The 26,565-nt window shown below is 48.0% G+C and overlaps 1 protein-coding gene across 1 annotated transcript; it reads right to left on the bottom strand.

Annotated features, from left to right (window-relative positions):
* Window positions 1–5,321: 5,321 nt before the first annotated feature.
* Window positions 5,322–26,387, bottom strand: GATA6 (GATA binding protein 6). Its single transcript, XM_062570218.1, has 7 exons — window positions 26,254–26,387; window positions 23,900–24,810; window positions 19,888–20,054; window positions 16,460–16,585; window positions 15,045–15,132; window positions 14,846–14,952; window positions 5,322–6,905 (listed from the first exon to the last, which is right to left on the bottom strand). The coding sequence occupies exons 2-7, from the start codon at window positions 24,789–24,791 to the stop codon at window positions 6,738–6,740; spliced, it is 1,548 nt and encodes a 515-aa protein (XP_062426202.1). The 5' UTR covers window positions 24,792–24,810; window positions 26,254–26,387; the 3' UTR covers window positions 5,322–6,737.
* Window positions 26,388–26,565: the final 178 nt, after the last annotated feature.

Here is a 26,565-nt window from a genome sequence, read left to right as displayed (position 1 = left end):
AAAAACTACTCACATCAGTAAAGGCAGAGGGATCAAGGCTGATTTACATCACAGTAGGGATAGGGTACACAGCTGTGAGTGTCTATACATCTTCCTTGATTAATTCAGTCTCTGATAAGTGGTAAGATATTGGCATTTTGTTTACAAAGCCTGAGTCTGCTGGGATCTGTGCTTGAAGTTTTTCTACTTTTGCTGAAAACTGATCATGAAGGCTTAGCTGTTTTTCCTGAATTTCCTGCTTACACCAAGCTTATTAATAGTCCCAGGAATTTTTTCACTACTCTGAGGAAATCATGGGACTGGGTAGTAAAGTGGGAGCTCTAACTCTAAGGACACCTCTGACCTCCTTCTATCAAGTGCACAGCTAATCTTAACAATACTTTGGGAGAAGCTATATTTTAAAATTATCCAAAAGTCACTGAATTTCATGAAGAGTATATTTTCTCTGTGTTTATTCAGACTGTAGCCATGGTGCTTTTTAAGACCTTGAAGGAATCACCTGGTTGTTGCAATGAAGAGTAAACCTTTCACTGAGCATACTTTGAAGTAACTTTTTTTTTTTTTTTTTTTTTTTTTTTTCTTCCAATAATGTTATTTTCCAGCCTCTAGGCTCTCATCTTGACCTGGAAGAAAGCATGCAGTTTAACAAGTCAAAGTTCATGGAAACTATAGGGCATCATCTTGTCTGAAGGAAGGGAGTATTGCTGCCTTTAGGAGCCCATTCCAGGCAGGATGAAATGGTCCAAGGAGTTTCAAATAAAATAAAATAAACCTTGTAAAGTACTTCATTTATTTACTGAAGAAAAGAGGGTATAGCACCTTTCTTGTCCAAACCATGGAAGCCCCCTGTGGTGCCCACTGCCCTCAGCCTGCCTCAGTAGGCACAGAGCTGGGGCAGGGGAATAGCTGCCCATGGTTTATGGGCTCTGCTCCTCCCGTCTGCCAGGGAGCCTCACATGTGGCTTGCAGTCCCTGTGCTTATTCTTCATAAATTTTGTTTCAAGTAAAATGGAACTAATATAGACAGCTATGAACTTCACTGGTGAAGTTCGGGTACAGCAGCATCAGATTTTGTTTTCTGTTGTTCATCCTCACAAGTAAAACAAGTAGGACTGAGTTCTTGACTGGAGTTTGGTGTGCTAAAGAAACCTACCCTTGCTCTCAATTTTTAAAGTCTCAGTATTTGCAAGGTGCTCTGTGCACCTCTTCATTCTTCAGGCTGTGGTCTTCATAGCATCAAGAGGTCACAGAGTGAAGACCTGCAGATCACGATCTTTAGAAAATGTTTCATTCCCATTTCTCCAAGAACAGCAAACTGCTTAGTAGGCCCTGCCTGTATGTCCTAACAGAAGAGGTCAGAGATTTCCAAGTTTTGTTTGCTCACCTTTAAAACATGCCTTCTCTTGCCACGAAACTCAGGACATATTTAACAGGGAGAAATAAAGATATAGGACAGTTTTGGAGAAGAAGTAGGACATTTTAAGTCGGCAGAAAAAGATTACTTATACTGAAACTGGGTCAAGACACCACAGTTTTTACCACAACTCTTAGGAAAAATGCCATGGGGGTTTTTAATAATGACAAAAATTCAAGATCTCAGCATTGGGTCTTATCCTCAAAAGCAATGCAGTTTCAGGCCAAATGGAATAATCTGGCCTATAAAACAATGCAGCAGATGTAACCCACTTAGGCCTGAACCTGGTCACTTTTATTTGGCTAAAGCAGATCTTCCAGCCATTCTGATCCAAAGGAGACTGAGCATCTGTCCTCTTCCCTGAACATTGCTCCCAGTGCTAATTATAGTCATTGTTACAGCTAAAGCTAATTTCTCATTTGAATTTTTCTGGCTTCACCTTCCAGCCACTAGACCTTGCCGTGTCTTTCTCTGCAAGTTCAGAAGCCTTTTAGTACCTAGCATTTTTCTCCCCATGAAGAGACTCACTAAACTAGTCACCTTTTAGTCTTCCCCTGGATACTTTAAACAGACTGCGATCATTTAAATTTCTCAAGGCCAGACATTTTCCCCCCAGTTCTTAAATCATTTCTGTGGATCTTTTCCCTACCCTCTCCAGTTTTTCAATGTCCTTTTCAACTGTGGATGCCAGGTCTGGATGCAGCATCCCAAAGTAAAACTACCTCCTTACCCCTACTCACTTTTTTCCTGTTTATTTGTCGAAGGAGTACATTAGCACTTTTGATTACCATAGTGATCCGGTAGCTCTTATTTGATTGCATGTCCACCTCGGGCACCTAAATCCTACTCTGCTCTCCCACATACAATCCCTTTATCAGATATCTTTGAGGAAAGAGAGTAAGAAGTGATTCCAAAACACATTCTAAACACATAGCAAAGACCTCATGCTTTTTGCAACACATGCAGCTGAGACCACTTGAAACTGCCCCTCAAGCCCTCAATTTCCTTCTCTCCAGGCCCACTACAATAACCCTTGTTCTATATATTAATACTGAATTCAGTGTGTTTGACACAAGCCTGGAATTTCCAATGTATACAGATTTAGGAACTGATGGATCTGTCAGGAATGAAGTTCAGAACAGCTGGATGAGAAAGACTGGGAGTTCTGAGCACACAGCAAGGCTTGAAATCTGCTTTGGGTTTTTGCATCCTGCATTCAATTAATTCAACTTCATAATAGGGACAGGATGTATCTCCTAAATCCCTTCTTTTCTTGGAAAGAAGCAAAAGTAACATTATTTTGATGCAGGAGTGGACAGTAAATTACCCAAGTTCTATATAGAAAACATCACAGGACTGGCACAAGGTCTGGTTTTGCAGTAAGAACACCAGAACAAATCAACTACTTTGGCTCCTCATTTTACACCCAGGTGCTGGGCCTACGATCATCCACATGTAACAAAAACCTACATATGGGTCTGGAAACAGCCGGGCACCTCTCTCTTCAGGCAACATGTCCAAGTCTCCTCCAAGTCCGGTTGTCTCTGCTTTGCACATTTCACCAACCCCATCCCAGCAGTTGTTGCACCTTCAGATGCCTTCATACACACCAGGCCTCAATGCCATGCTGAAAAATACCACTTTGGATTACAATTCTTCTTTCATTCACTTGGAGTAGAAAAAAAACATAATTATGGTTGAGGAGCACTACTAAGGAAAGAAAAAAAAACCCTGTGACCCAGCAAAGATTGGGTCCCAAGGTAAGGCACACAGCCAGGAGCAATCTGTTCTTGACGGGCCACTTGAGCAGCGTGGATGTGAGCCTTTTAACACTACTTGCCCTCAGAGCCCGAAGCAGAGGCCTTGAGCCATTGACCATTTAATTTTGGTTACTTCTAGAGAAAAGGTGTTAAGGTGACATTTAAACCTTGTGCTTTGTTCTGCAAATGTCATCTCTGAAGTTTTATTCTGGTGCTGGAGAACCACTCTGTGGTCTTCCTGGTTTATGCAGCCTCACCAGTAATCTAGACCAGTAGTCAAATTCTTTCTTTGTTCTTCCTCAGCCCATCCCAGGGGCTGTCACTGAGGAGAAACAGGGCTAAGTAAGGAAAACATCTGGCTGGGCTGTCTATCAGTATCAGCGCTATTGATGATGTATGAGCCAGAGCAAAGTCCAGCTCACACACCCAGAGCTGTGCCGGCTCAGCAGGACTAAAAGACGCAATTAAAAAAAGAGAAACCTTTATTTTGTCGAGCAGTTGTAGCTCTGGCATTCAGCACGCTTGGAGAGCAGTGCTGGTAAAGAGGAAGATGCTGTCTTTATAAACATTTTTCTATGCAAAAATCATTTGATAACACAGAACCTGTCTTTGAGCTCCTTGGCATCTATATAATAAAGCAACATGTTATTGCACCTCTTACATCTTGTAGAGGGATAAAAACTTGATTTAGCCCTGCTTCTGGTCCAAGGAGGCAAACTATTTCATCCTTGATGTTTTTGCTGATAAGAATTAATAGGGAACACCTTCTCTGTGAAAGTTTTTTTTTTCTGATATCACCTAAAAGAACTTTTTCAGCCTCAGACCCAAGAAGATTCCTTTTACTTAGAGCATCTTTTTATGTCCTCCAAGACTCAGTACCTGCAAGAACCACCAGAAGTTAGGCCCTAGGTTAAGGTGGTGCTGAGACCTAGGAGGGAGCCTTTTTCTGTTGTGCCATAGTGTGTCAAGGTCACGTGGCCTTCCACAGGCTGTTGGCCACGGTGTCAGCACCTGGCTGCCTTTCTCTGTTGGGCCAACAGCCCCAAAACTGGGACACTCTGATCTAAAACTCCAGTTCAAGGATAACCTCAAACAACACAGCTCCAAAACATGCAGCCCTCTTGGGCTTGGACATGGCTTTATGGTTGTGGATCACCAGAGCCAAGCCCACATGGCCCCCAAGGGCTCAGGAACGTGGCCCCAAAAAACCCAGAGGGCAAGGACGTGAGATGGCCCAGCACCAAGTCTGGACGAGCAGACACCATTCGTGTGAGGCTTGACTGGACCCCACATCCACCCCTCAATCCCCCTAGTGCCCCCGTGGTGCGAGGAGGTGGCCACAACTCTCTCAGTTTTACAAGCTGTAAAATATATAAGCAGATTCTCAGCTGGTGCAAATCAGCATAGCTTCACTGCAGGCAAAGGAGCTATCCTGATTCACGCCAAATGAAAGTCTGGGTTGGAGAAGCGAAGAGACATGGCTGCGGTCACTCCACAACTGCGTCCCAGCTTCCCAGTCCAACAGAGCCGCCGACGTGGCTGGAAATCACACAAAGTGTTATGTCTTTCTCCGGTCAGCAAAGCAATGTGGAGGCCTGGTCCTCAGAGCCAGCAAGAGCTTTTCCACTCCCTCAGCTTGCTAGACATTTACACCTTCCCTTTTTTAGCAGCTGTACCTTCAGTTTTTGCTGCCCTTTGCATTTTGCCAGTATGCACACCATGGCTCTGCCACACCATTTGGTTTCGGGCAGCCAGATCTGCAGCGGGTGGCAGCAGGTCTTTTACACACATAAGACCTTTAGCTATGGTGTAAAGGCCAAGGAAAATTACAGAAAATTACAGAAGTCCACAAAAAGTGCAGGATCTGTTTCCCAAGCTTTCATCAGAAAAACCTCTGGTGTGCTAGTGAGAAGCTTGTGTTGGTAGGTATGGGACCCGATTTTTACACACTGGCAGAAGGCATCACAAAGGGGGAGATACAGAAATGTCATGCACAGTACAGACTTGCCTAGCTAGAGTGGACATTTCCACTTGAGAACTTCATTGCAGCCATCAGGCATGCTGCCTGGATCAGGTATACTTCTATAGCTTTTAATATACTTTAACAAGTGCATTTGAGACAAAGGAGAAGGCAGGGTGTACAGAAAAAAAAAAAAAAAGATACCCTTTTATTTGTAAAGCTCTGATGAAACAACTTTCCAAATGACATCCCATTAAAAAAAAAAATGGAAACCAACCTACCTATGCATCAGTCACACTATACAGATTGCATCCTAAATTTTAAAGATGCCTAAATATCTTATGGAGTATTTACATATGTATGAGTTAGGTAGTAAAGTTTCATTGCAATTTGTTTCTTTCCAGCACATACTTATTCAATGGCAAAAAAAAGCCTGGGGATGCATTTGCATTTTTGTACAAAACTTAGGAGCACATGTCAGGGCAATTTTCCTGAGAGAAGGCTTGTTCTTTGAAACTCTTGCTTTAACAACTGGAAATACAGAAAGTGGATGGGGTTTGTTGCGCTAAAAAGCCTAAGGATGCCTAGTTAAGTTTTTCTTTTAAATTATTTACGTACCATTAAGTTAAAATGTTTACATTCATTCATTCGTATAAAAACTGTTGTTAAATCTTATGCAAATGATTTAACACTGATTGCTGCAAAACAAATTGCACTTCTTTAAAAAATTATTGTATATATGGAAGAAAAATATCTGATTGCTACCCTGTTTACAAATGCTGACTGACTCTATACAGTTCAGCCACAAAATATGAACTTTCAGAAACCTCAGTCACAGTGTACTTCAAAAGTTATAATGCAGTCTTGCAAAGTGAGTAAATATTTTAAACAACAACAACAACAGCATCTCCTTAACCAGCTCAACCTTGTGAGACTTGTACCAAACATTGGGTTTCCTCCAGAGGCATCTTTGGGCACTGATGCAGAAGTGCAGGGCAATGCTGGCGCGCTGGAGATGGCAGGCACCGTACAGGGTGAAGGCACCGGACGTTCAGTTCGAGACGTCTGCACTGGCTCAAGCAGTAGACACTTCGGATGCTCTTTCAAACGCATCTCACTGTCTCTAGGAATTAAAGCCTCTGCTGCCCCCTCCCCAACACTGACCGCTGCAGTCAGGTCCTTGGAGGAGAAGGTGGTGAGAGAGTGAAAACAAATGTACAATCAGAAAGGCAGCACTGCTGGGTAAGTTGAGGATGTATTTCTGGAATCTATCAATAGGTCTAGGTTTCTCTCTTCTTTTTTCTTTTTTTTCTTTTTTTTTTCTTTTTTTTTTTTTGAGTGTGTATGGCTGCATTAGCTGTCTCCCAGTGGGTGTTTGCTTTCCCTATATCTTTTTCTTGCATAGATGAGGAACCGGATGCTTCGGCGGAGCCTCTTTTAGGGGTGGAGAAAACACCTCTGCCGCCAAGGCACAGAAACGGTGCGAAGGGAATGGTCTTTGCCGGCACGCTCGCTGCCGCCGGGGCCGCTCCGCCAGAGCCACCGCGCGCGGGCGCCTGCGGGCCGCCGCGCCACGCTGGTGGCCAGCTTCGTCCGCGCCGAATCATGCCAGGGCCAGGGCGCACCAGGGATCCTGTCTCACCGACGCCGTGACTTCGGCTGTGGAGGTCAGGCTGACTCCCGTGTACAGCCCATCTTGACCCGAATACTTAAGGTTGCTGCTTTCGGGACTGGTGCTCTCTCCCGGGCCGGACATCACTGAGGAGCTCGCCTGGAGAGGGGGGAAGAAAAAAAGAGAAATGTAGCTAAGTCTGATGGCTTTGAGCCCTTCTGGGCGACCGTCTTGCGGGGCGGACGGAGCCACGGGACACACGCGGGCATCTCTCACGCTTGTGACTCAAAATTTGGTAAGCAAAAAAAAATAAATCTCATGGGGGCAGCCGGCTCCTTCTCCTCACTGTGTAACGTTGACTTCAGTGCATCAGCCTGGTCTAAAACTGCAGCGATAGCGGCGTTTGGAAAATGTTACGTGACTTTCTTAATAGCAACAGGAAAGAAAAATCGGCAGAAAAATCTGGAAGTGAGACCGGCCGGACTGCAATGATGGAGCTCACACGCATGTGTCCCACTGCCCCCTAACGGAGGCAAGCAGATGCCAGTCCCGGAACCGTGACCCCGCACCGGCCGGCACCTTTAATTTTGGTTCCTCGGCTGCAGAAGCCGGGCGCATCCTGATTTTCTGGCATCTCCTGGAAATCAGATTTAGTTGGGTCCCTCAAAACTCAAAACTTCTAAAATCGTTCCTCACCTTGCAAAATGCTAGTCACAACTGCTTCACATCTGTGAGGCCACTGAAAGTTTCCCCTTTTATCGCAAGTGGAGAAACGTTGTGCCTTTGAACCTAGAGCATTTCTGTCCCTCGCACTGCCACCTACGCGCAAAAGACACAGCACAGGGGAGCCCTGGTAGACGTGAAGATGAAATTCTGAAATGTACTGTAATCAGTCCATTTATTTAACAGAGAAATGGAGAGTTGCAAAGACAAAGAAACAATCACTTTTTCCATGAGGCTGAGCAGATCCACTAAAGAGGAAAAATTTGCAGTGCCAGACAGAGAAGGGGCAACATTTTCACCTGATAAAGGAAATGTTTAAGAGCTGACTTCATGCAAAATTAACTCTTGGATATGTCAACTTTATAACCTTAATTTACTCGTTAATGGATAGTCTTTGGACAAGATTCCTTAAAAAGAAAAAAAATAAAAAAATAAAAAAAGACTATCCTTAAATCGTGACTGCAGAAGTTTCCTGCCTGCTGTTTAAGTGAAAAGTATACATATTTAATCATTTTACAAGAGTAGAGCTCTTGGCTCGCCTGGAGCCATGCCAAGCTAGCTGTTCTTACATAGGGAAAGCAGGGCTTCGCTCACTCAAAGGCAATTCCAGATAGCGCTATACAGAGTTCTTGTTGCTGTGTTTAATCCAGGTAAAACTTCACCTCTGAAAATACAAATACTCATTGCCAGCGATTCTTTTTGTCTGAAATAACCTAGAGTCCAGTGTTTCCTTTATCTCTTTTTTTTAATGTATGATCTCTACTATTCTGTCACCTAGTCATGCACCAGGACCCCGCTTCACCAGCCACTACTCAAAAACGCAGAGACTGGAGAAACAACAGCTTCCCCAAAAGACAGACAAAGTAGCTCCATTCCCAAGAAGGATGTTTTATGTCCTATCTCTCTACCAGATACCCAATTATCATCCAGTAATGAAAAATCTATATTTCCTCTTTTTCTGTGACTATGCCCAGAGAATTCAATGAGGCAGATTTCATGCTAATCTTTGGGTCCATTTTTGGTCTTTCATCAGTCTAGATTTTCAAAGAGGCCTTTTTATTTCTAATGTATAAAATAGACTCCTGTTAACACAAAAGACCTGATTTTTAACAGATTGAATCTCTCCGCAGTGGAAAAAAGGTTTAAATTACAGTGGAGCAGTATTTGCTCAACCTGAGCTAAAAATACTAGAAGCTGCTTTGAAAGGTTCCCCTTTGCCCATATTTGCCGCTGTTGTTCCGGGAGGCAAATATCTTATCACTATCTGTTTTTTTTTCCTGGCTTGGAAAATGTAATTCACCCTTTTCCTGAGTCAGTCCTGCAAAGGTGGGGCACAGCGATCTGCTGTTTCCACGTTGGGCTATCAGTCACCCCTCCCGCCGGCACCCCAGAAGGGCGGCCATGGAGGCACGTCCTGTTTGAAGCCTGCCAGCCCGCAGCCGGAGCCGGGTGCCACCGAGCAGCACGGGCAGGACCTGGGCAGGACCGCCGGGCCTGGAAACCCCACCCTGGTAATGTCATGACAAAGCCAGTCAGCTTGGGCAGCTCCCAAAGTGAGACATGGAAAACAAACTTGAGCTGGAGTAGAGGACACGGCTGAATCAGTAAATTACTTGGCTCTGCTCACGTGCCTGCCTACCTCCGCAGTGAGGTCTCCAGCTTTCACAGAGGAAAGACAACAGAAGTTACAGTTGCTTAAGAGAGGACATTTGTCAGCTGGCATAAGTAAGCTGAAGAGGACTCCTGAACTCAATGAGCTATTCTAATTTACAACAGCTGTCTCTATCAATAAAAAGGCAATAGATTTATTTTTATTGCCAAAATCTGATAATAAGATAGATAATTAACTGGACCTCAACTTCCTGAGGAGAAAATGAATGAAGTCTGTTAGGAAAGACTGTCCCTCAAACAAATAAAGGAAGTTCGGAAAAGATTGCTTCAGGATTCAACTTCTTCCTACACAAACCAAAAGGAGCAAGTCACGGAGCTCAGCCTCAGAGTGTTGTTTGGCTCAAAGGTGCCGTTTCTGCAGTGGACCTGCCCACCATGCTCCCAGGGACATCTCAGCTAAAGCCACAGAGGGATTTGGACACCTATCTCCTACCTAACCCTGATGGCAGCACCACTGAACCCAATTCGCACCCACTACAGACTGCTGTGAGAAACGGGCTGTTCAGCCTGTGCTGGCCAGTGCTGGGGGAAGAGCACCAGCATCTCTGGCTGAAAGACTCCTGCTTTCTTCCATCTGCTCCTTCCTCTGCTGTCCACCTGACACAAAGCCTGGTGAGCAAGCAGAGACGTCAGCCCTCTGCCTCACCCCTTGCCTTGCCAAGTGAGATGCAAAAACTCCAGGCAAGAAGTTGTGCTAACAGTTGGAGGGGGTGGCTGAGAGCCTTGACCCAGACCTTTGCTGTATCAGATAGACCTTTGCTTCCTCTGCTTTGAAGGTTCAAAATGCTCCATGAATTTTGGACATTACACTAGGTCTGTAGCAAGCTAAGTCTCAGCTGATAAACTGCTCGCTCCCTTTTCAGTTTGCATAATTTAGTTTTGGTACACCTAAATGGTTACTGTAGTTGGTTGAAACAGACTTGCAAAAAATGCTTTAACATATAACATATTTTAGCAAACTTCAGTGAGGTCCTTAATTTTTCTGCCTCTGTCTCTCTTCAGTAACAGTGATCCCCACTAAGAGCACTGTCTCCAAATACTGTCACTCTCTGTTTTCTTAAGAACAAGTCCCAGTACTACAAAACCAAAGCTATTTTTCTGATTTAGTGACCATCTTCCTACATAAAGTTATAATTTCTTACTAGTCCAATTGATCCTTTTGTTTATCTAACAGATGTGTAAGTTTACATATCTTCTAATCTCTCCTTTGTATTATAGCAACATAAATCTGTGGATAATACTTTATTAATTTCCTAAGGGAGGCAACTTCCAGCGTGGCTTGGGAAAACCGATGACCCAATTGCTGTCGAGGGCTGTGTGAGTAATTGACTTTATTGCTTTGGCAATAAAACAAAGCAAAACAAAATGTATGTGTCCATATGCATATATGTTTTGGGTGGAACCAAATTACTCTTTTTCCTTGTTTTTCCTTGCTGAAACAAAAAAAAAGAAAAGTAATTACTTTGTTCCGTTTGGTACAAAATGAGCTGCTTCCTTTTGGACACATATATAAGAAGCAAAGAAAATGAATGACTAAATTTATGAACCTGAAGCGGGAGAAGAAAGCAGCATCCTATCTTGTCCGAGATTTGAGACTAACACGGAAGAGGTAGGAGACTGAAATTCATTTCCGTTCTCTGACAGAGGATTTTAAACTGCCATATCGCATCTGCAGGCGTAATGCCTTGACTACCAGACTATTTGGTATTTTAGGTTGCCATGTTCCTCATGCCTTCTGTTGATCTTATTCCACCTGGTTTAAATAAATATTTATTCATACCAGGACTGAGGCACCGTGTTCCCATTTTCCAGGTGAAAGTCCTAACAACCACATTTGGTGAGTCTTTCTCACGGAAGCTCTGTCCCAACAACTACTAAATTATTCTATACCAACTGAAATCTTATCATTAGGCGGTCTGAAGGATCCTCGCCTTCCAGTATCTAGGCAGTTAGAGGTTTTTTTTTCTTTAGGAGGTCAAGCGTATGAGTTTATCCCCACTCTGGCAGATACTGCATTGAGGTTGATTACTCTTATATCCTGCATGAATATCCTACCAAAAAAGGGAGCAAATGGTGACACCTCTAACAATTTCATGAACCTTGTTCAGGAAAAAAAAAAAAAAAACAAAAAAAAACCAAAGGCACAAGAATTCACATATTCAGTGAATTCAACCCAGATTGCCAATAAATTTGGACACAGATAGAACTGTATTTTTCTCCCAGCTCGCCACCTGCCAAGACCATGTCAGTCAGCAATCCCACTTTCCATACTACGCTACTGAAGATCCAGTCCTGAACCACTTCCAAAGGTAAACGTCCAAAGGAAGTAAATACCAGTTTTACCTGCAAGACAACCGTCCTAAGTTATTATCGAATTACGGTCCTTCGGGGAAAGCTCCAACCTGGAGGCAATGGGCGCAGTACAGTCTTTAGAACGAAGGGTTCCTCTGGTGCTGCTGCGCCCTTACTGACATCAGCTCTGGCTCATGGAGCCTCCATGCCCTGCCATAAAAAGTAGATTTTACAGCGGTTTTCACACTGCCTTTTAGCCTAATAAGGGAATAAAGCGCTTGTGGTAATCACAGCAATTGGAGTCCCTGCATGGAAATGCATGGGTGTGCACCAAAGACTGCGTCCTTCGTTCAGCAACTTACTCCACGTAGCTTTTTCCTGTACAGTTTCAGCAGCATCAAAGGCAGAGCAGGTATAGATATAGATGCAGGCTGTCTGAAACCTTCAAATTTTCTTTTTATGGGGATGTTAAGCAACTTCATATATCACAGAGCTGGACCTTTTCCATATTAGTAACACAGGACACCCAGTACTTATATTGCTTAGGAAAACAGAAATAGGCCTAAATCCTGGCTCCAGATGTGAATTTGGCAAATAGCCCCTTTACAATGGGACAACGAAATATCTCTGATCCAAACACTTCTACGTTTTGGGATCTTTGAAATCAACTTTGCGCCTGTAGCAATTCATTAATCATATATTTTAAATGTTTAAACTTCAGCTCAAACATAAAATCAACATTTAAGGTTCTTGCTAATTTGTCTCAAAATTGGCATCATATAAAATTCCCTTTATAAAATAGGCAGTCTCAAAGACATTTCACTGAGTAATTGCTGCCCTTCTCTCTTTCTGCCCTCCCCTCTTTATTTTACTTTTAAGAGAGATAAAAAAGGTAGGGCAAAAAGTGAGTATTACTGACACAAATGAATTCTGCTGAATTTCATTTCCATTAGATTTCTACATAACTAGGGACTCTTTTGGCAGTCTCCCATAAAAGGCATAATAAATTACTTTTGTACCAGTAAAGGAATTCATTTTCTCTGATTCATTTAGCAACAACATCGCTGTGAATTTCGGACAACAGTTTCTGAAACATCATCATATTTTTTCTGCCTAATGTCAACTTGGCATTTTTCCCCTCCTTACAGAATAAGGACGGGAGAAATAAGAACAAAACCCAACGAAAACAAGCTCCCGGCCAGCCCTGAGACGCGCAGGGGGAGAGTCAGGGACGCTCTTCGAGCAGGTGCCTGCATTTCAGGAACGTCACCGGCACCACTGCCGAGAATCGACACCCTCCTTGCTAAAGCGACCGAGGACTAGAGAGCAGAGGCTTCTCCACCCCCCCTTGCGATGGCCTGGAGAAGTTTGTTCTCCGAGCGCAAAGCCATTGCCTGTTCTAAGAATAAATCCAGACCTCCGGGCTATCGAGGCATCAACTCGGAAATCAAGGCAAATAGAAGTCTAGTGTAGTATCTGCGCTCCAGCATGTGACCGGATTAAAGGCTCCGTCGCTCTGAAACGCTGAAATCCCTTTCGGGGGGAAGCCGTCGCTGCCGACAACTTCAAGGGGCCTCACGAGCGCTCGACCCCGCCACGGCACCAAGCCCCGAAGCGATGATTTCACTTCCTATGCGGCTAGCGACCGTCCTCCCAAAGGATGTTAGTGGCGACAGCATCGCGCCTTGACGGCTGCCGCTTCCCACTTTGAGACCCCAGTCTGCCCTGTCCCCGCGCCGTTGAGCTGGGACTCGAGAGCAGCCTCGGGGTTTCTCTGAGTTGCTCTTAATTGCTACGCTGCAACCATAAAAATTATGCTATGAATTGTATTACTACAAATGAAAGATTATTAATACCAGTGTTGATACACTCCCCTATGGAGAAGGGGGATAGCAAGGGAGGCAGGCTTGAACGAGTCAGGAAAGCTACGGGAATGTCGGGAAAACGGCATCTCCGCTAAACATCCTCTCCGTCCTTGAGCAACACCTAGCTGTGCCACCTACAGCCCTGCCCCGGGACTTGGTTTGGATTTTGCTTGTGATCTTGCCCATTGCATAAATCTCACTACACTCCTCAGATCAGTAAGCCTGTTCCAGGGAATCAAGGGAAAACTTAAGGTGAATTTGGCTGCATTTTTTTTCTTTGCAAATATAAGGCGAGAGGCTAAAACAGCGAATAGTCATTTGCTGGGGGGAGCCTGAAACCCCGTAACAGTACACTTTTTGGTTAATATTTCTCTTTTTTGATGTGAGCTGTTTATTTTATTGGACTGACAAGATTTTTTCATGTCAAAGACAAGCGCTGTTAATAATATCCTCGTCTGGCAGCATCAGAACCAAAACCCGGTGCCTCTGAGAGTGGGTGGCCCTATCAGTCCACAAACGATCACATTCGCTCAAAATGTTTTTTCTCCTTTTGTACAATGAAATCTCGTAAGTCAGGAATTAAACCAGTGAAAGGAATTTGGATGTGGGAAGGCTGAGACATATTGAAAAATAGTTATTATAAACAATGTCTTCTTTTTATTAATAAAGGAGTAAAGAAAGCCACATTAGGCAACCTTTTCAAAGAAATTATGTGGCAGATTAAAGGATACAGAAGGCCAAAGGAGTGAGTGTGGATATGGATATGTATAGTCAAGAGCTTAGAAATTAATCTGTATTAAGCTATGCAACCTTAACAGTAGTATTTATTATCACACACACTGAATGAAGAGAGGAAGTTTGCAATGGCGTGAGTATGTGGTATAAAATAAGAGTCAAAAGTAAAGCAGGAGATGCCTGGTGCTCCTCTGGAGCTCAATCCAGCCAGATGCTGAGCATCTGTAATCAATGGGCTTCCCTCACTTTGTTTGCCCTGGATCAGGGTGCAAGTGCAAAACAAAAGCCACTTTGCTTCCCTCAAGACAGTGGGATAAAGTTTTTTCAGTTTTCACCATGGTCATTTAGGATGATGCATGCAAATGTATAGATAGATAGATAGAAATTCCCGGCTTATGGAAAACGGGAGAGTAGCAGGGCCTTGCATTACAAATTCTCATCAGAGCGTATCTGAAAAAACAGGGTGCGTGCACAATTGTTTCTTTAAATGATCGGTTGGGCATGATATATTGTCTTTGCTCCAAAAGAAAAAAGAGAAGAACCTAAACTTTTCAAAACAAAATGTCTTGGGCTAAGCCATGATTAACTTAATCATAAAAATTATATAGATCTTAATTAAGGGGTTTGTAAAGTACTTCAGTTTCTCGTTCTGTTTACAATTATATGTAATATCCTCCGAAAATCTTGTTCCAGTATCAGCTAACAAAACCGAAGTTTGTTTAGATTATTGTTCTGCTAGATAAGATAAAAACCGTGATAACACTGCCCAGTGATCAGCTTGCTTACAAATACAGATACTGTCTTACTACTTACCCCTGAGGCTGCAGTTTGTGTACTTGGAGAAGCATTTTTGCTACAGTCATCTGAGTTAGTAGAAGACGTGGATGTTGGAGTCATAGGAACTGCAGTAGTACTGTTACCTGAAAGATCAGGAATGGTGTTAAAAATAAATAACTTTCAGTCAAGAAAGAAAACTCTTTGCAGCTCAACTGCCTTATCTTTTTATATTTACCAGAGCATGCCTTTGACTTATTTATGTTCTTAGGTTTTCGCTTCCTGGTCTGAATTCCTTCTTTTTTCATAGCAAGGGGTCGGGGGACCTGAAAAAATTAAATTTCCACAGCAATCATAAGGTTGTATATCTACCCAAATCAACAAAAATCAAAACTATACTATAAGGTCAAACAGTGATGTTGAAAATGTCCGTTAGGTCAAGTATAGCAAGTCATTTCTCCTTTGTCATGGCAGCGATTCCAAAACATCTTCAGATTTTTTGGGGGCAAAGCAATGAGTTGCTTCAAGGGATGTTTAACCTGAATAGGGAAAGCAAGAAAGCTTTTTTTTCCCTCGTGCCAGCTAAATAGTTTTTCAAACAGCGCTGTCAGGCCACACTTTAACAACACTTTTACAGAAAAAAAAGGCATCGTTTGGCCGTAGGACATATGAAGTTAAGCTGGATCACACATATCTGGTCCCTGATTCCTGATTCTGGTAAGTTAGGAATTATCTTCAGTGGCTGCTCCTGGAAAGCAAGAATGCACATGAGGGGAAAAACAGCTCTACTCCTCTTCCTGTGCGCCAGCTCCGCAAACCAGACCAATCCCCGTAAGCGCTTCAGGGCAGAGGCTTTAGGAGATGATCAGCTTAGTATTTGCTTTTTTAAGTAGCTCTGCCTATGATACAGCTTTATAGCATCCAATTTATATTTACAGGGAAATGCGCTCAAAAATCTGCTTTGCGTTCTGTGTCATTGCAACTATAATCATTACACAGAAAACATTGCTTTAAAGTACATTCTGACTTAAGGATAACATATATTTGGGGAAATACAAATCAGGTATACCCTTTCTACGGTTATAATGTTAAACCCGTGGTATAATTTACTTTTTCCTCAAGGACTGGACGGAGCACCAATCATTTCTAATGCCCTAGCTCTTCAAACACTTGTGCTTGTATGTAACTTAACCCACAGGGGCATAACAAATTCCAAGTCTCACCCAAAGCATATTCCATCATATTCAAGATAGAGTTATTTTCTTCCCACCTTATTACCTGTCAAAGGCGGGAATTATACTGAAAGTTTTGCTGGCAGAGCCATGTCTGTCTGCGCTATGAAAAACTGTCCTTTTAGAGGTCTCGGGTTCTTTTCCTGCTCAAGAGCTGGTTTAAATCACAGTGGCAAAAAGCGCCCGGCCACGTTTCCAGGGCCCGTTTCCTGCTGCAGATCGATGGGGTAACAGCAAACCCACCGTCAAAACCGTAACTCGCGGAAGAGCTCGGACCCGTTTTCGAACGAGGGGCGTTATTCAGGCATTTCATTGCTTTCCGACCCCTTTATCGTTTCCCGGCGCCTCGGTCGCAGCCGGCGAGCCGGCCCCGCCGGGAGCCGCCCGTGCCGGAGGCGCCCGCGGTCGCGCCGCCGCTTACCCCGTGCAGCTTCATGTAGAGGCCGCAGGCGTTGCAGACGGGCTCGCCCTCGGCGTTCCTGCGCCACAGCGTGGTCGTGGTCGTGTGGCAGTTGGCACAGGACAAGCCGAGCCGCCGGGACGAGGGCTAGGGGGCAAGCACAGGGACACAGCAGCGTCAGCGCGAGAACCCCACCGAGCCCTTCGGAGCTTCGGCGGTCACAAAAGCAACCAAAAAAAAAAAAAAAAAAAGAAAGAATGAAAATAAAAAAGGACTTTGAAACGCCACGGGGAAGGGGGGGGGGAGTGAGAGGAGATAACTTCGTATCCTCGTTTCAGGGACGGGAACGCGGCCGTAAGGAGGCGGCGGCTCCGGAGGGCTGCCAGGACCAGCAGGTATTAGCCCTTCCTCCGGCACCAAACGTCCCGGCAAACGGCGGAGAAAGAAGGCTGTTTCCCCACTGCTTCCCCAGGCTTTCTAAAGCCCTCTCGCCCCCCTCTTCCCCCCACCCCCGCTGCCCGCCACGATCCGGCTGGGGAGCCGGTACCGGCGCTGCTGGCTCGCCCGAGCAGCCCCCTGCTTGGAGCCCCTGCCCCGGGGGCCCCCCGCGGCGCCCGGGAGCCCGGCAGGGCGTCAGGCGGCCCCGTCCCGCCGCGGGCGCCCAGCGCGGCGTCGCCGCCGTAACGCGGGCTCGCTCGCTTTCTTCTCTTTATTCTTTCTTTTTTTTTCTTTTCTTTTACATCATCGCGCATATTTTCTCATCGCCCGAAAACCGACAGCCGGCCCAGGAATGTGTTTTTACAGCGCGGAGCTTCCCCCCGGCCGCCAGCAAAGCTGGGGCGCGACAGCAGCCGGGGCCGCGCCGCAAACAGGCCGTTTATGACGCTCTTCCGTGGAGTTTGGAGCCAAGGTGAAGCAACCTTGTATCAGAAATAACCATATAACCCAGAGCTTTATGGCTGCAAGCTGTATATCATAAGTGAAGGCAGTCCTCATAAACATGTGAAATGAAGGTGAATGGGTTATAAAAGTTCCTTGTAACGAGTGATCTCTTTTACATCCATCTCCAGCAAAGAATTCCAGCTACATCATAAATCTATTATTTTTCAAAGTATCACGGTGTCAAATATATATATATATATATATAAAAAAAAAAAAATCGGTCCCTAGCTCGGTGTCTGGCAGCTGAACAAGTTTACATGGAGAAGTCAGTTGTAGAGAATTGCATTAAGCTAACCCTGACTATAAAGCGCCTATAACTGAAATTACGGACTTACGGGTACTATGCCCTTCCTCTTGAATCATTTACTGCTGGGTGGTTAGACATACTCGGTCACCTTTGATACCTCAGCGCTGACTGCCGCTTGGGAAAGCGATAAAAATGTTTTAAGAATGAAGAATATTCTAGTGTAATAACCACATTTCTTGAGGCTTATCTGTTCAAGTTTCTTTAGCGGCAAACTGTCATTTTACACTGCAGCTCAGAAAGAACTCTAGGCAGCAAACAGTTATTTTAGCTTTGAATCAGAAAGTCGTTATTAGGTGCAGGGAGATAAAAATGGCCCAATGTAAGGCAGGGTGGAGGATATGGATATATTTTTTAATCTTAAAAATCCAGTTCACATTAAAACAAAATGTTTGATCTCATTAGTAAACGTACGTGCATGCCGTGTTAAAACGGTGCTCAATTCAATACAAGTTTCATGTGGATCAGGTAAAAAAAAGTTGGTCTTAACACATATGCTTTATTTCCTTTCTTTACAAGTAAAATGCTGTCAGGCAATTCACTCTGTTAAATCTTTCTTTCTTCTTTTTTTTTTTTTTTTTTTATGCAGCCTGGTATAAATCTTGATATATTTTCTTTCTATCGCTTTTGTCCGTTCCTATTATCTAAACAAACTTTTTTTTTTGGCAAGTTTTGAAGCTAGAATGACTTTGCTGCTGCAGGAATTTTATCAGAAACTTCAGGGAAATCCAAACATGTTTAGCATTTTCAAAACATTTTCCTGTCTCACCTACATATTTCCAACTGTAGGAACACTCAGTCATCCTTGATTTATAGTTATGGCCAGTATACTCGGTATAGGTCATTACACAGAACTATTTCAGATGTATTTAGCTGAGGTGTCAGACCGAAATCAGGCTGCAGTTTGACTGCATTTTAGCCTCCTTACCCCCATTGAAAAAAAAAAAAAAGAAGAAGGAAGGAAGAAAAAAAGCACGGAGCCGCCAGAGCCGGGTATCAGCTAGTTTAAATCTGCGTCGGGCTGAGGTGCCACAGGCAGTCGAGCTCTGACACTTCCCGCGGGCGGCAGACCTGGCCTGGCTGCGGCATTTGTCCCTGTTAATCAGGTAACACCTAGCGTAATGAAATTTGCTGGATGGCCAGCTGCAAAATAAATTTTAAAAAAATAAATGAATAAAATAAAGGGGTACCCAGCAGTAACGGCAGTAATGAAATTCTGGCTTAGTCAGAGGAGCTCTCGGGCTCAAAGGCAGGGCTTTGAACGGACGCGGGCTGGGCTGCGGACGCTCGCTGCCTCTGCTGACTATCTGGTGTTCGTTTCCTGGGCTCCCCGCAACAAGGCTGAATTCAAACCGTTGTGAAATCAAGGACGGGACGTGTTTTAACACCAGGAAAATAGGACCGGAGCGAAGCAGCCGGCGTGATTGAAAGGGTCTTGAAAGGCCGATCAGTTTGATACCGTGTCTCCATAGAGAGGGGTCCCAACATCAGCTCAGATTATGCCGGCGTGATTTATTGTAGCTCGCTCGGTAACGGCCATTACCGAAGACAGTATTCTTTTTCTTTGCTGACCTCCTCCCAGATTTGCTAAACATAACGTGCAGTTCCCGCTTGTTAAATTTTCTCCTTGCCTATTGAGTGCCAGCGTGAGCTATAAACAGGGGTTCTGGTTTGTACTACTTATTTCCCCCCCTAGTTTTAGGTGTATATTTTTAGACAAATTGCCTTGCATTTCTTCAGAGTAAAACAAAACAAAGGCTATTATCACTGTTTAAACAATTGGTTTTCTTTGAATTATATACAAAACTTGCTTACATTCCCAAGGATCGAGCTCTCGGCAAACAAAGCAGGTCTGGAGAAATTCCTAGCCCTCTGAACAAACAATATCCAACCTTGGATTTTTTTTTTTTTTTTTTGGCAACTTCCAACATTTGCAGCACGAATCCCTTCGAAAGCAGCGATGGGGCCCGTCAGCTCAGCAAGCGAGGCCGCACATTGCTAGCCCGATTCGGCTGCTGCACGGCCTAGCAGAGGGCCCGGAGCTGCGCGCCACCAGTCGCAGCCCTGTGCGGGGATTTGGGTTTGCAAACGGCGATGGGGATTGATGGGGACTGGCGGGCGCTGGGGGGGGGGGATCACCAGGATGCTGCATCCCAACCCGCGGCCCCAGCCAGGGGCTGCCTCCCCCCTTCCCTGCACTCACCACTCTCTTCTGGGGTTTGATGAGGGGCCGGCTGAGGCCGTTCATTTTGGTGTACAGCCCGCAGGCATTGCACAGGTAGTTGCCGGTGCCGTCCCTCCTCCAGAGCGGCGTCTGGATGGAGCCACAGTTGACGCACTCCCTGCTCTCAGACAGGTCCTCCAGCAGCTCTGTGCAGGCAGGGGGCAGAGGGGACAAAGGGTCAGGCACAGTCGGCACCACTGTGCCCCATGCAAACCCCTGTGCAGCCCCCCGCAACCCTCGTGCAGCCCCATGCAGCTCCCCATGCAGCCCCACACAACCCCCGCACAGCCCCGGCCCCATTGACACGGGGCGCAGGCAAGCGCTGGGAAACCGGCACCGACCCAAGCAACAGGCACCGGCAACCCTGGGAGAAGTCATCCCCCAATGCTGGTCACAGCACACTGATCCTTATTAAAAATCCCCCCCCCTTTTTTTTTAATCACACCAGGCTTGGTCTCATCGAAAATAAGAGCAGTGCCGGCACTCCGCCGACTCCTGAGCAGCTCGGGGAATGGACTCTGCAAGCCCCCCCCAGTCCGCATCCCCCCTGGGCACCCCCCCCTTGCTTCCCAGCACAGGGTTTTGCCCATCCAAAATCTGGCTGAAGTTGTGCAGGGGCAAATCCCCCAGGACTTTTCAAGCAGAGTTGGTGGCAATGGCCAGTCCCAGAAAAGCGAAGATGAGTAAGGAATGAAACACTCAAGGTGGTGCCCTCCAAGCATTTTTTTTTTTTCTTTTTGGACTTTACTGTTTTGGGGGAGCAGAGGATGTTACTCAAAATTCTCTGGTTTCCTGCCAAAATACCCAGCTTTAAAAGCCCACCTGGCGGCTGAACTGCAACACCATCAAAAGTGGTGTTTTTGCCAAACACTTCTCTGGGTCAGGGCTGGGCACAAAGTTTTGTTGTACGAGATTCCTATTTTAAATGCTTGGCCACTAGTAAAACTTCAATTCAAGGAGTGTGTTTTGTGAATCTGCCTTTGCTAAGTCAGCAGTGGGAACGACCACTTCAGTTCGTTTATTTGTTCAAATTCAACCCCGTTGTTAGGAAGCAGAGGAAATGGAAAAATATGTAGTATTCTACCACCCTGCTCTGATAGCTCCTGACCACTGAAAAAAAAAAAAAGGTCTGCATGTATGGCAGAGAATAAAGAGAACCCACCTATAAAAGCAAACACCTTCACCCCTGCAAATCCTTATGTTCTTGTTCTGACTCACCTCTCCATATTTTGGAGGAAAAATAAATGAGTATTTTACATACAGCATTCTAGGCTGTGCAGTAATAATTTAAAGTGAGTATGTTAATTTCTGTGAGAGTTTTTGAGTTCAGGAAGAGAAAGTCTGTTACAGAATTATAACTTTGTAACTGCTTTTTGCTCCCTTTATCCCCTCAGCTACCTGACTTAATTCATCATTAGCTTATTCTTTTACGTTTCACTTATTAGCTCCGTGCACTTTAAAGTGCAAGAGATCTTGTAAATGTCAAGCAGGTTTCGACACAGAAGCTTGATGACACTACACGTATTGAACTTAGAAAGAAACACGGTTTTGCCCGTGCTCACGAGCATACATTTCTCTTGTCCCCTCATTTGCAAAATATTACATGCTAAACGGACATCAGAACACGGCAGAGTCCAGAGAGCACAGTTCAAATTACGTTGTCAGCTTGTAACTCTTAACACATCACTAAGATTTATTAATCTTTGCACTAAAAGCACCATTGAATACTGTAATCAGTAAAATGCTTAAGGCTTCAAGGACGCGGGAAGTTAAACAGTTATTTGTCTCAGTTATTTACTTTAAAACATTACCTTCGTGCCTAGAGAAAGAAATTCTGCCACGATAATATTTCTCGGGCCTGTTTTAATATTTGCCCTTGGGGGTGAGAAATATATTTATCTCCAAGGAAAGCAAAATATAGCGTTAATTTTTGGCAAATATTTAGCACTTCTGCAAATACCGTTAAGAAAGCTGCCCAAACTGTCCAACATTTTGCCCCGAAAATACTGCGGGTGGCTGCAGCAATTCGCGTCGCTCCTGGCAGCCGACACTGCTACGCGAAGCCCCGCGTTAGCGCGGCGTCGCCTTTAGTGCCGAGGTTTAACCCGCAGACGCACAAAACCCTAGTGAGGGAGAAGCTCCGGGGAGGGGGCCGAGGGATTTTCAGAGGCGAAGCCCTGCCCGGCTCCCCCCGCGGAGCTGCCGGCCCGGCCGCGGCAGGGACCGGCCGGGCAGCTGCGAGGAAGCGCCGCGCGGCTCTGCCGCCGCGGTCCCGTCCGGCGCGTAGCGACATCCGCGCCCAGCGGCGCCCGGCGCTGGCAACACCCGGCGCACTAAATGTCATTATTATTCTTACAGCGCGTAACCAACGCGCGCCCGCGGGGAACCTCCGCCGGAAACCCCGCAATGAAAGCACGTTTGTCTCCGCGGAAACTCTCCGGGAGAAGCCCTCGGGCCAGGCGGGCCCTGGCGATCCCGTCGCTCCCGGGCTACCAGGCGAGGCGGCCCGGGGCTGGGGGCGCCGCCGGCCCCGCCGCAGCGGCTCCAGCGGCGCAGGACAACCGCGCCGGGGACCCCGCCGTGCCCCTGCTCGGCCCGCCTGGCCCTCGTCCCTCAGCCTCCTCCAGCGCACCGCTGCCCTGCTCCTCTCGCCCCGCTCCCTTCCACGAGATGATTCAACCCTCTCCCCAAAGTGCCGGAGGTGCTTTACCTTTTTTTTTTTTTTTTTTAAGTCCACCTCCTAATTTTATACTCCAGCTTTCGGAGGCTGAGTTAAAAACTCGACTTCCCTGCCGCCAAGGTTTCTCAGTTTTGCTCTGCTCCTCTGCTTTCACCTCAAAAACCGAGTCGTCTTCCCTCCCTCTGTCATGTCAGTAAGCACCAAGTGCCTAAGCGTGAATGCCTGGATCAGCCAGGTATCATCGAGAGACAGCAGGACTGTCCTTTACATTCATATAGAAAGATGGAAAGAGGTCAGGTAATTTTCTGCAACGTAATACTGAAGGAGAAAATCACACTGTGTATAAAATATACCTTCCAAGTGGGCAGCTGATGATTAAAGCACATGTTGATCAAATGTGTGTGTGTGTGCTTGTGTGTTTGTATATATATATATTTAAACACACACATATATATGTTATATTATACACACATACTCCCCACACATCTATTTCTCGATATATACACATGTATTTATATTTACACATATTTTCTAAAGTTGCAGAGGCTGCAATAATCGTTAATCTTTCTATATTTTGTTAAATCGTTGCAGTTCTGCCTCCACTCCTACAATTAATACAATGACATGGAGAATTTCCTTAGCTAAAACTGAATATGACAACTATAAAGCGAAAGTAAAATTCCATCAGTGGGTGCCCTATTTTAACAGCAGGTTTTGAAGGGGGTTTCTTATTTATATGAGAAGGAAGGGGGTGGTTTGGCTTTGCTAGGCTTCTTTTCTTTCTTGGTTAAACGAAGCAACGAACAGGTTTGTATTTGAAATATCAAAAATCGGGGAAGGGGCTCTCTGCAATTTTCCTGAACACAGAGGCAGGGTTAAATCGTAGTGAATTTCTCACCATTTCGTCCCCAGGTTGTCTTATTTAGGGAGAGCAGAAACGTTCGTTTAGGGGCGGCGGGGGGGGGGGTGGATTTTAAAGCGAAGCCATTCGTTTAGGAAACGCCAGGTTCACAACACGGATTGCAAACGGGTTTGTTTGTGTCCTTCCAAGCCAGCGCAAACGGAGCCACTTCCAGCGCAGAAAAGCGAAGCAAAGCAAAAGCCGCTTTCACAAGGCCACGAGCGCCCGAGCCGCAACTCCCCGCGCCCCACGAACGAAATGCGGCGGCCGGGACTCCCCGGGGGCCCAGACTCCCCCCCTGCCCCCACCCCGGCCTCTCGGGGCGCCGCAGTCCCGGACCCCCTTCTCCCCCCACCCCCGGGCGCGGGGAGGGGGCCGCGCCGTCGGGGCCGCGCCGCCGGGGCTCCTACCTGCGCTGGGCGCCCGCACGGGGATGGGGGCGGCGCGGCTCTGCAGGCAGTGCAGCATGGAGTTCTCGAAGGGCGCCGTGGGCCAGGCCGGGGCCAGCTGCGGCCCCACGTAGGACGTGTAGTGGCCCGGGTAGGATCCGTTCAGCGGCCGCGCCAGCGGGCTGTACTGGTCGCGGGCGGCCAGGGTGTTGCTGTAGCCGCCGGGCTCCCGGGAGGCGCCGTTGGCCACCGGCGGGCTGGGGGAGTACGGGAAGCGGCCCGAGGGGTGGGAGCCGCCGCCGCTGCTGTACGAGGGGCTCTCGGCGGCCGTCTGGGACCAGACGGCGTGGCTGCCACCCGGGTGGCTGGGCTGCGCCGCGCCACTGCCCTGGAGGTAAGGCAGCGTGGGCAGCATGGAGCCCACGCGTGTCGTGGGCACGTAGACGGGCGAGCTGGGCGTGGAGTGCATGAAGCCGCCCGGAGATCCGTCGTAGGGCGTGGGGCCCTGGGCGGCCGAGATGGCCAAGGTCTGGTACATCTCCTCGGGCTGCTCGACGCCGAAGGCGCTCAGCTTGGAGCCGCGGCTGGACCAGATCAGCTTGTTGGTTTGGTCTAAATCCGTGAAGAGCAGGATGTCCTCCCAGCTGGGCAGGCTGGAGGCGTGGGGGGCTCCGAAGTGCACGTAGGGGGCGAGCAGCGACCTGCCCTCGGCGCCGGCGGGAGGCCGGCGGCCGCCGTCGGGCTCCGGCAGAGGAGTCTCGCAGGAGCCGCGCTCGCCCTGCGAGCAGCCGGAGGAGGAGGACGGAGACGGAGGAGACGGGCCCGGCGCCCCGGCCGAGAAGGGGCAGGAAGAGCCGCCGGAGTCCGCAGCGCACCGCTTCACCACGCACCAGCCGCCTTCAGCCACGGCCATCCAGGTCCCCTTCTAGCCGCTGGGTGTGGATGGGTTAGCGGGAGGAGGGGGAGAGGAGGAGGAGGAGGAGGAGGAGGAGGAGTGGAAGAGGGGTCCGCAGGCCAGGGCGGGGAGGGAGGACACAAAAGAGCAGGGCAGAGAAGGGAGGGGGGAAATAATAACAACAAAGTTAGCAAACAGGACAGCGAGTCTCCCTCCTTTAATGAGATTCATCAGGGCTTATCTGCACCCTCTGAACGCCTAATCAGTCATGTCGCCTCGGCGCTGTTGTCCCTCGCCCCGGCGGGATAGGATCAGGCACCGCAGGTCAACACGGCCGGGCCCCCCCCGGGCCTGCCCCGCCGCGCCGTCCCGCGGGGGCTCCGCGCCTCCCCCGCTCCCTGCGCCGCGCCGCACTTTTCCCCTTTCCCACCTTATCTTCGGCTGCAGCTTTTGAAATGAAGCACGCCGGGGGAAGGCGGGCGGGAGGCCGCGGGCAGGCAGGGAGCAAGCGGCAGCGAGGGGCATTTGGCTGTGCTCTCCGCCAAAGCCCCTTCCTTAGTTGTATCGTTATTGTTATTATTATTACTATTCACGAGTCATTTAACTCGGTTCCACCCCGAAAACAATTAGTAAGGCGATCCCTTTAAGGTTACTTCTCCGGAGAGAGAGATGTTCCCTTTTCCGCGCATCGCCTCGCTTGTTTGCTTGTTTCCAGCCCAAGGTCACGGAAAGGAGGGGGAGGAAGAGGAGGAGGGAAAGGCACTCGCGAGCCGAGGAGATGCGCCGGGGCCGGGCCCCGACGTGTGCGCGGCGGGGCCGGGGCCGGGCCGGGGGGGGAGCTGTGCCTGCCGCAGGGGCCGGGACCAGCCGGCAGCCCCCGCCGAGGGCTGCCCCAAGGCCCGAGCTCATTTCTGCGGGGCGGCAGCCAGCGCCGGCGCCCCCGCGCAGAGCGGCCGCATCCCGGAGCCGCCCGCGGGAGAGGCCCGGCGCGCACAGCCACACGCGCGCACGCACACTCACACGCGCGCACACACGCGCGCACACACGGCCCCGGGGCCAAGCCGCTGCGAGAGGCGGCTGAAAGCGAAAGGGGACGCAGAGGAGTGACAGCGAGAGAAGCGGGCGGCGAGAGTTTCCTCTCCCTCTCCGAGCCCACCTCGGGGCTCTCGAGATAACCACACGCGTATTAATAACGCCAGCGCGCACACGCAGCGCGCACACGCAGCCCCTCGCAGATAGCCACGAAAGGCGTCTCTCCCTCCTGCGAGATAACCGGGAGATAAGGCTGCCGCAGATAAGGCTGCAGGCGAAGGGATCGGATGTTTGCCCGCAGAGACTCCCCGGGCTCCCCCGGCGAAGCGCAGCCGCCGCCGCGCTGATTTCCTCCTAGAGCAGCCGGGGCGGAGAGGCAGAAGCAGAAGGAAGAGAAAAAACAAAAGCAGCGAAATCGCGGGGGAAAATAAGAAGTGACGGGCCAAACCTCCTGCCAGCTCCCCGCATCGGGCCGGTCGCGCTGGGTCGCCGCAGGCTTTAATCCAGTGGAGAGGGGGAGCGCGGCGAAGGCGAGTCCAGCGGCTACTGCGGGCGGCTCATGTATAAAAAGGAGAGAGGAGGCGCCTCTCGCAGCCGGGCCGGAAAACTGCAGGCAGCCGGCCCTGATTGGGCTCGGCGAGCCCTAAGCAAACACGGAGCTCCGCAGGGGTGCCAGTCCCGGCGGCGAGCCGGCCGCGGCGCGGCGGGGGCGGGCGCGGCGGGGGTGCGCACCCGGGGGGAGGTGGAGGGACGGGGACAC

Source organism: Rhea pennata, chromosome 2, assembly GCF_028389875.1.
Source record: "Rhea pennata isolate bPtePen1 chromosome 2, bPtePen1.pri, whole genome shotgun sequence".
Lineage (NCBI taxonomy): Eukaryota > Metazoa > Chordata > Aves > Rheiformes > Rheidae > Rhea > Rhea pennata.
The sequence above is the reverse complement of the archived record's forward strand: the minus strand, read 5'-3'. Positions and strand labels throughout refer to the sequence as shown.

Coding starts and splice junctions, on each gene's coding strand:
- GATA6 (XM_062570218.1), bottom strand. CDS start 24,791: ATGGCCGTGGCTGAAGGCGGCTGGTGCGTGGTGAAGCGGTGCGCTGCG. Junction 20,055..23,899: donor CGTGCGGGCGCCCAGCGCAG/GTAGGAGCCCCG, acceptor CTGCCTGCACAG/AGCTGCTGGAGGACCTGTCT. Junction 16,586..19,887: donor TCAAACCCCAGAAGAGAGTG/GTGAGTGCAGGG, acceptor CTTGCCCCCTAG/CCCTCGTCCCGGCGGCTCGG.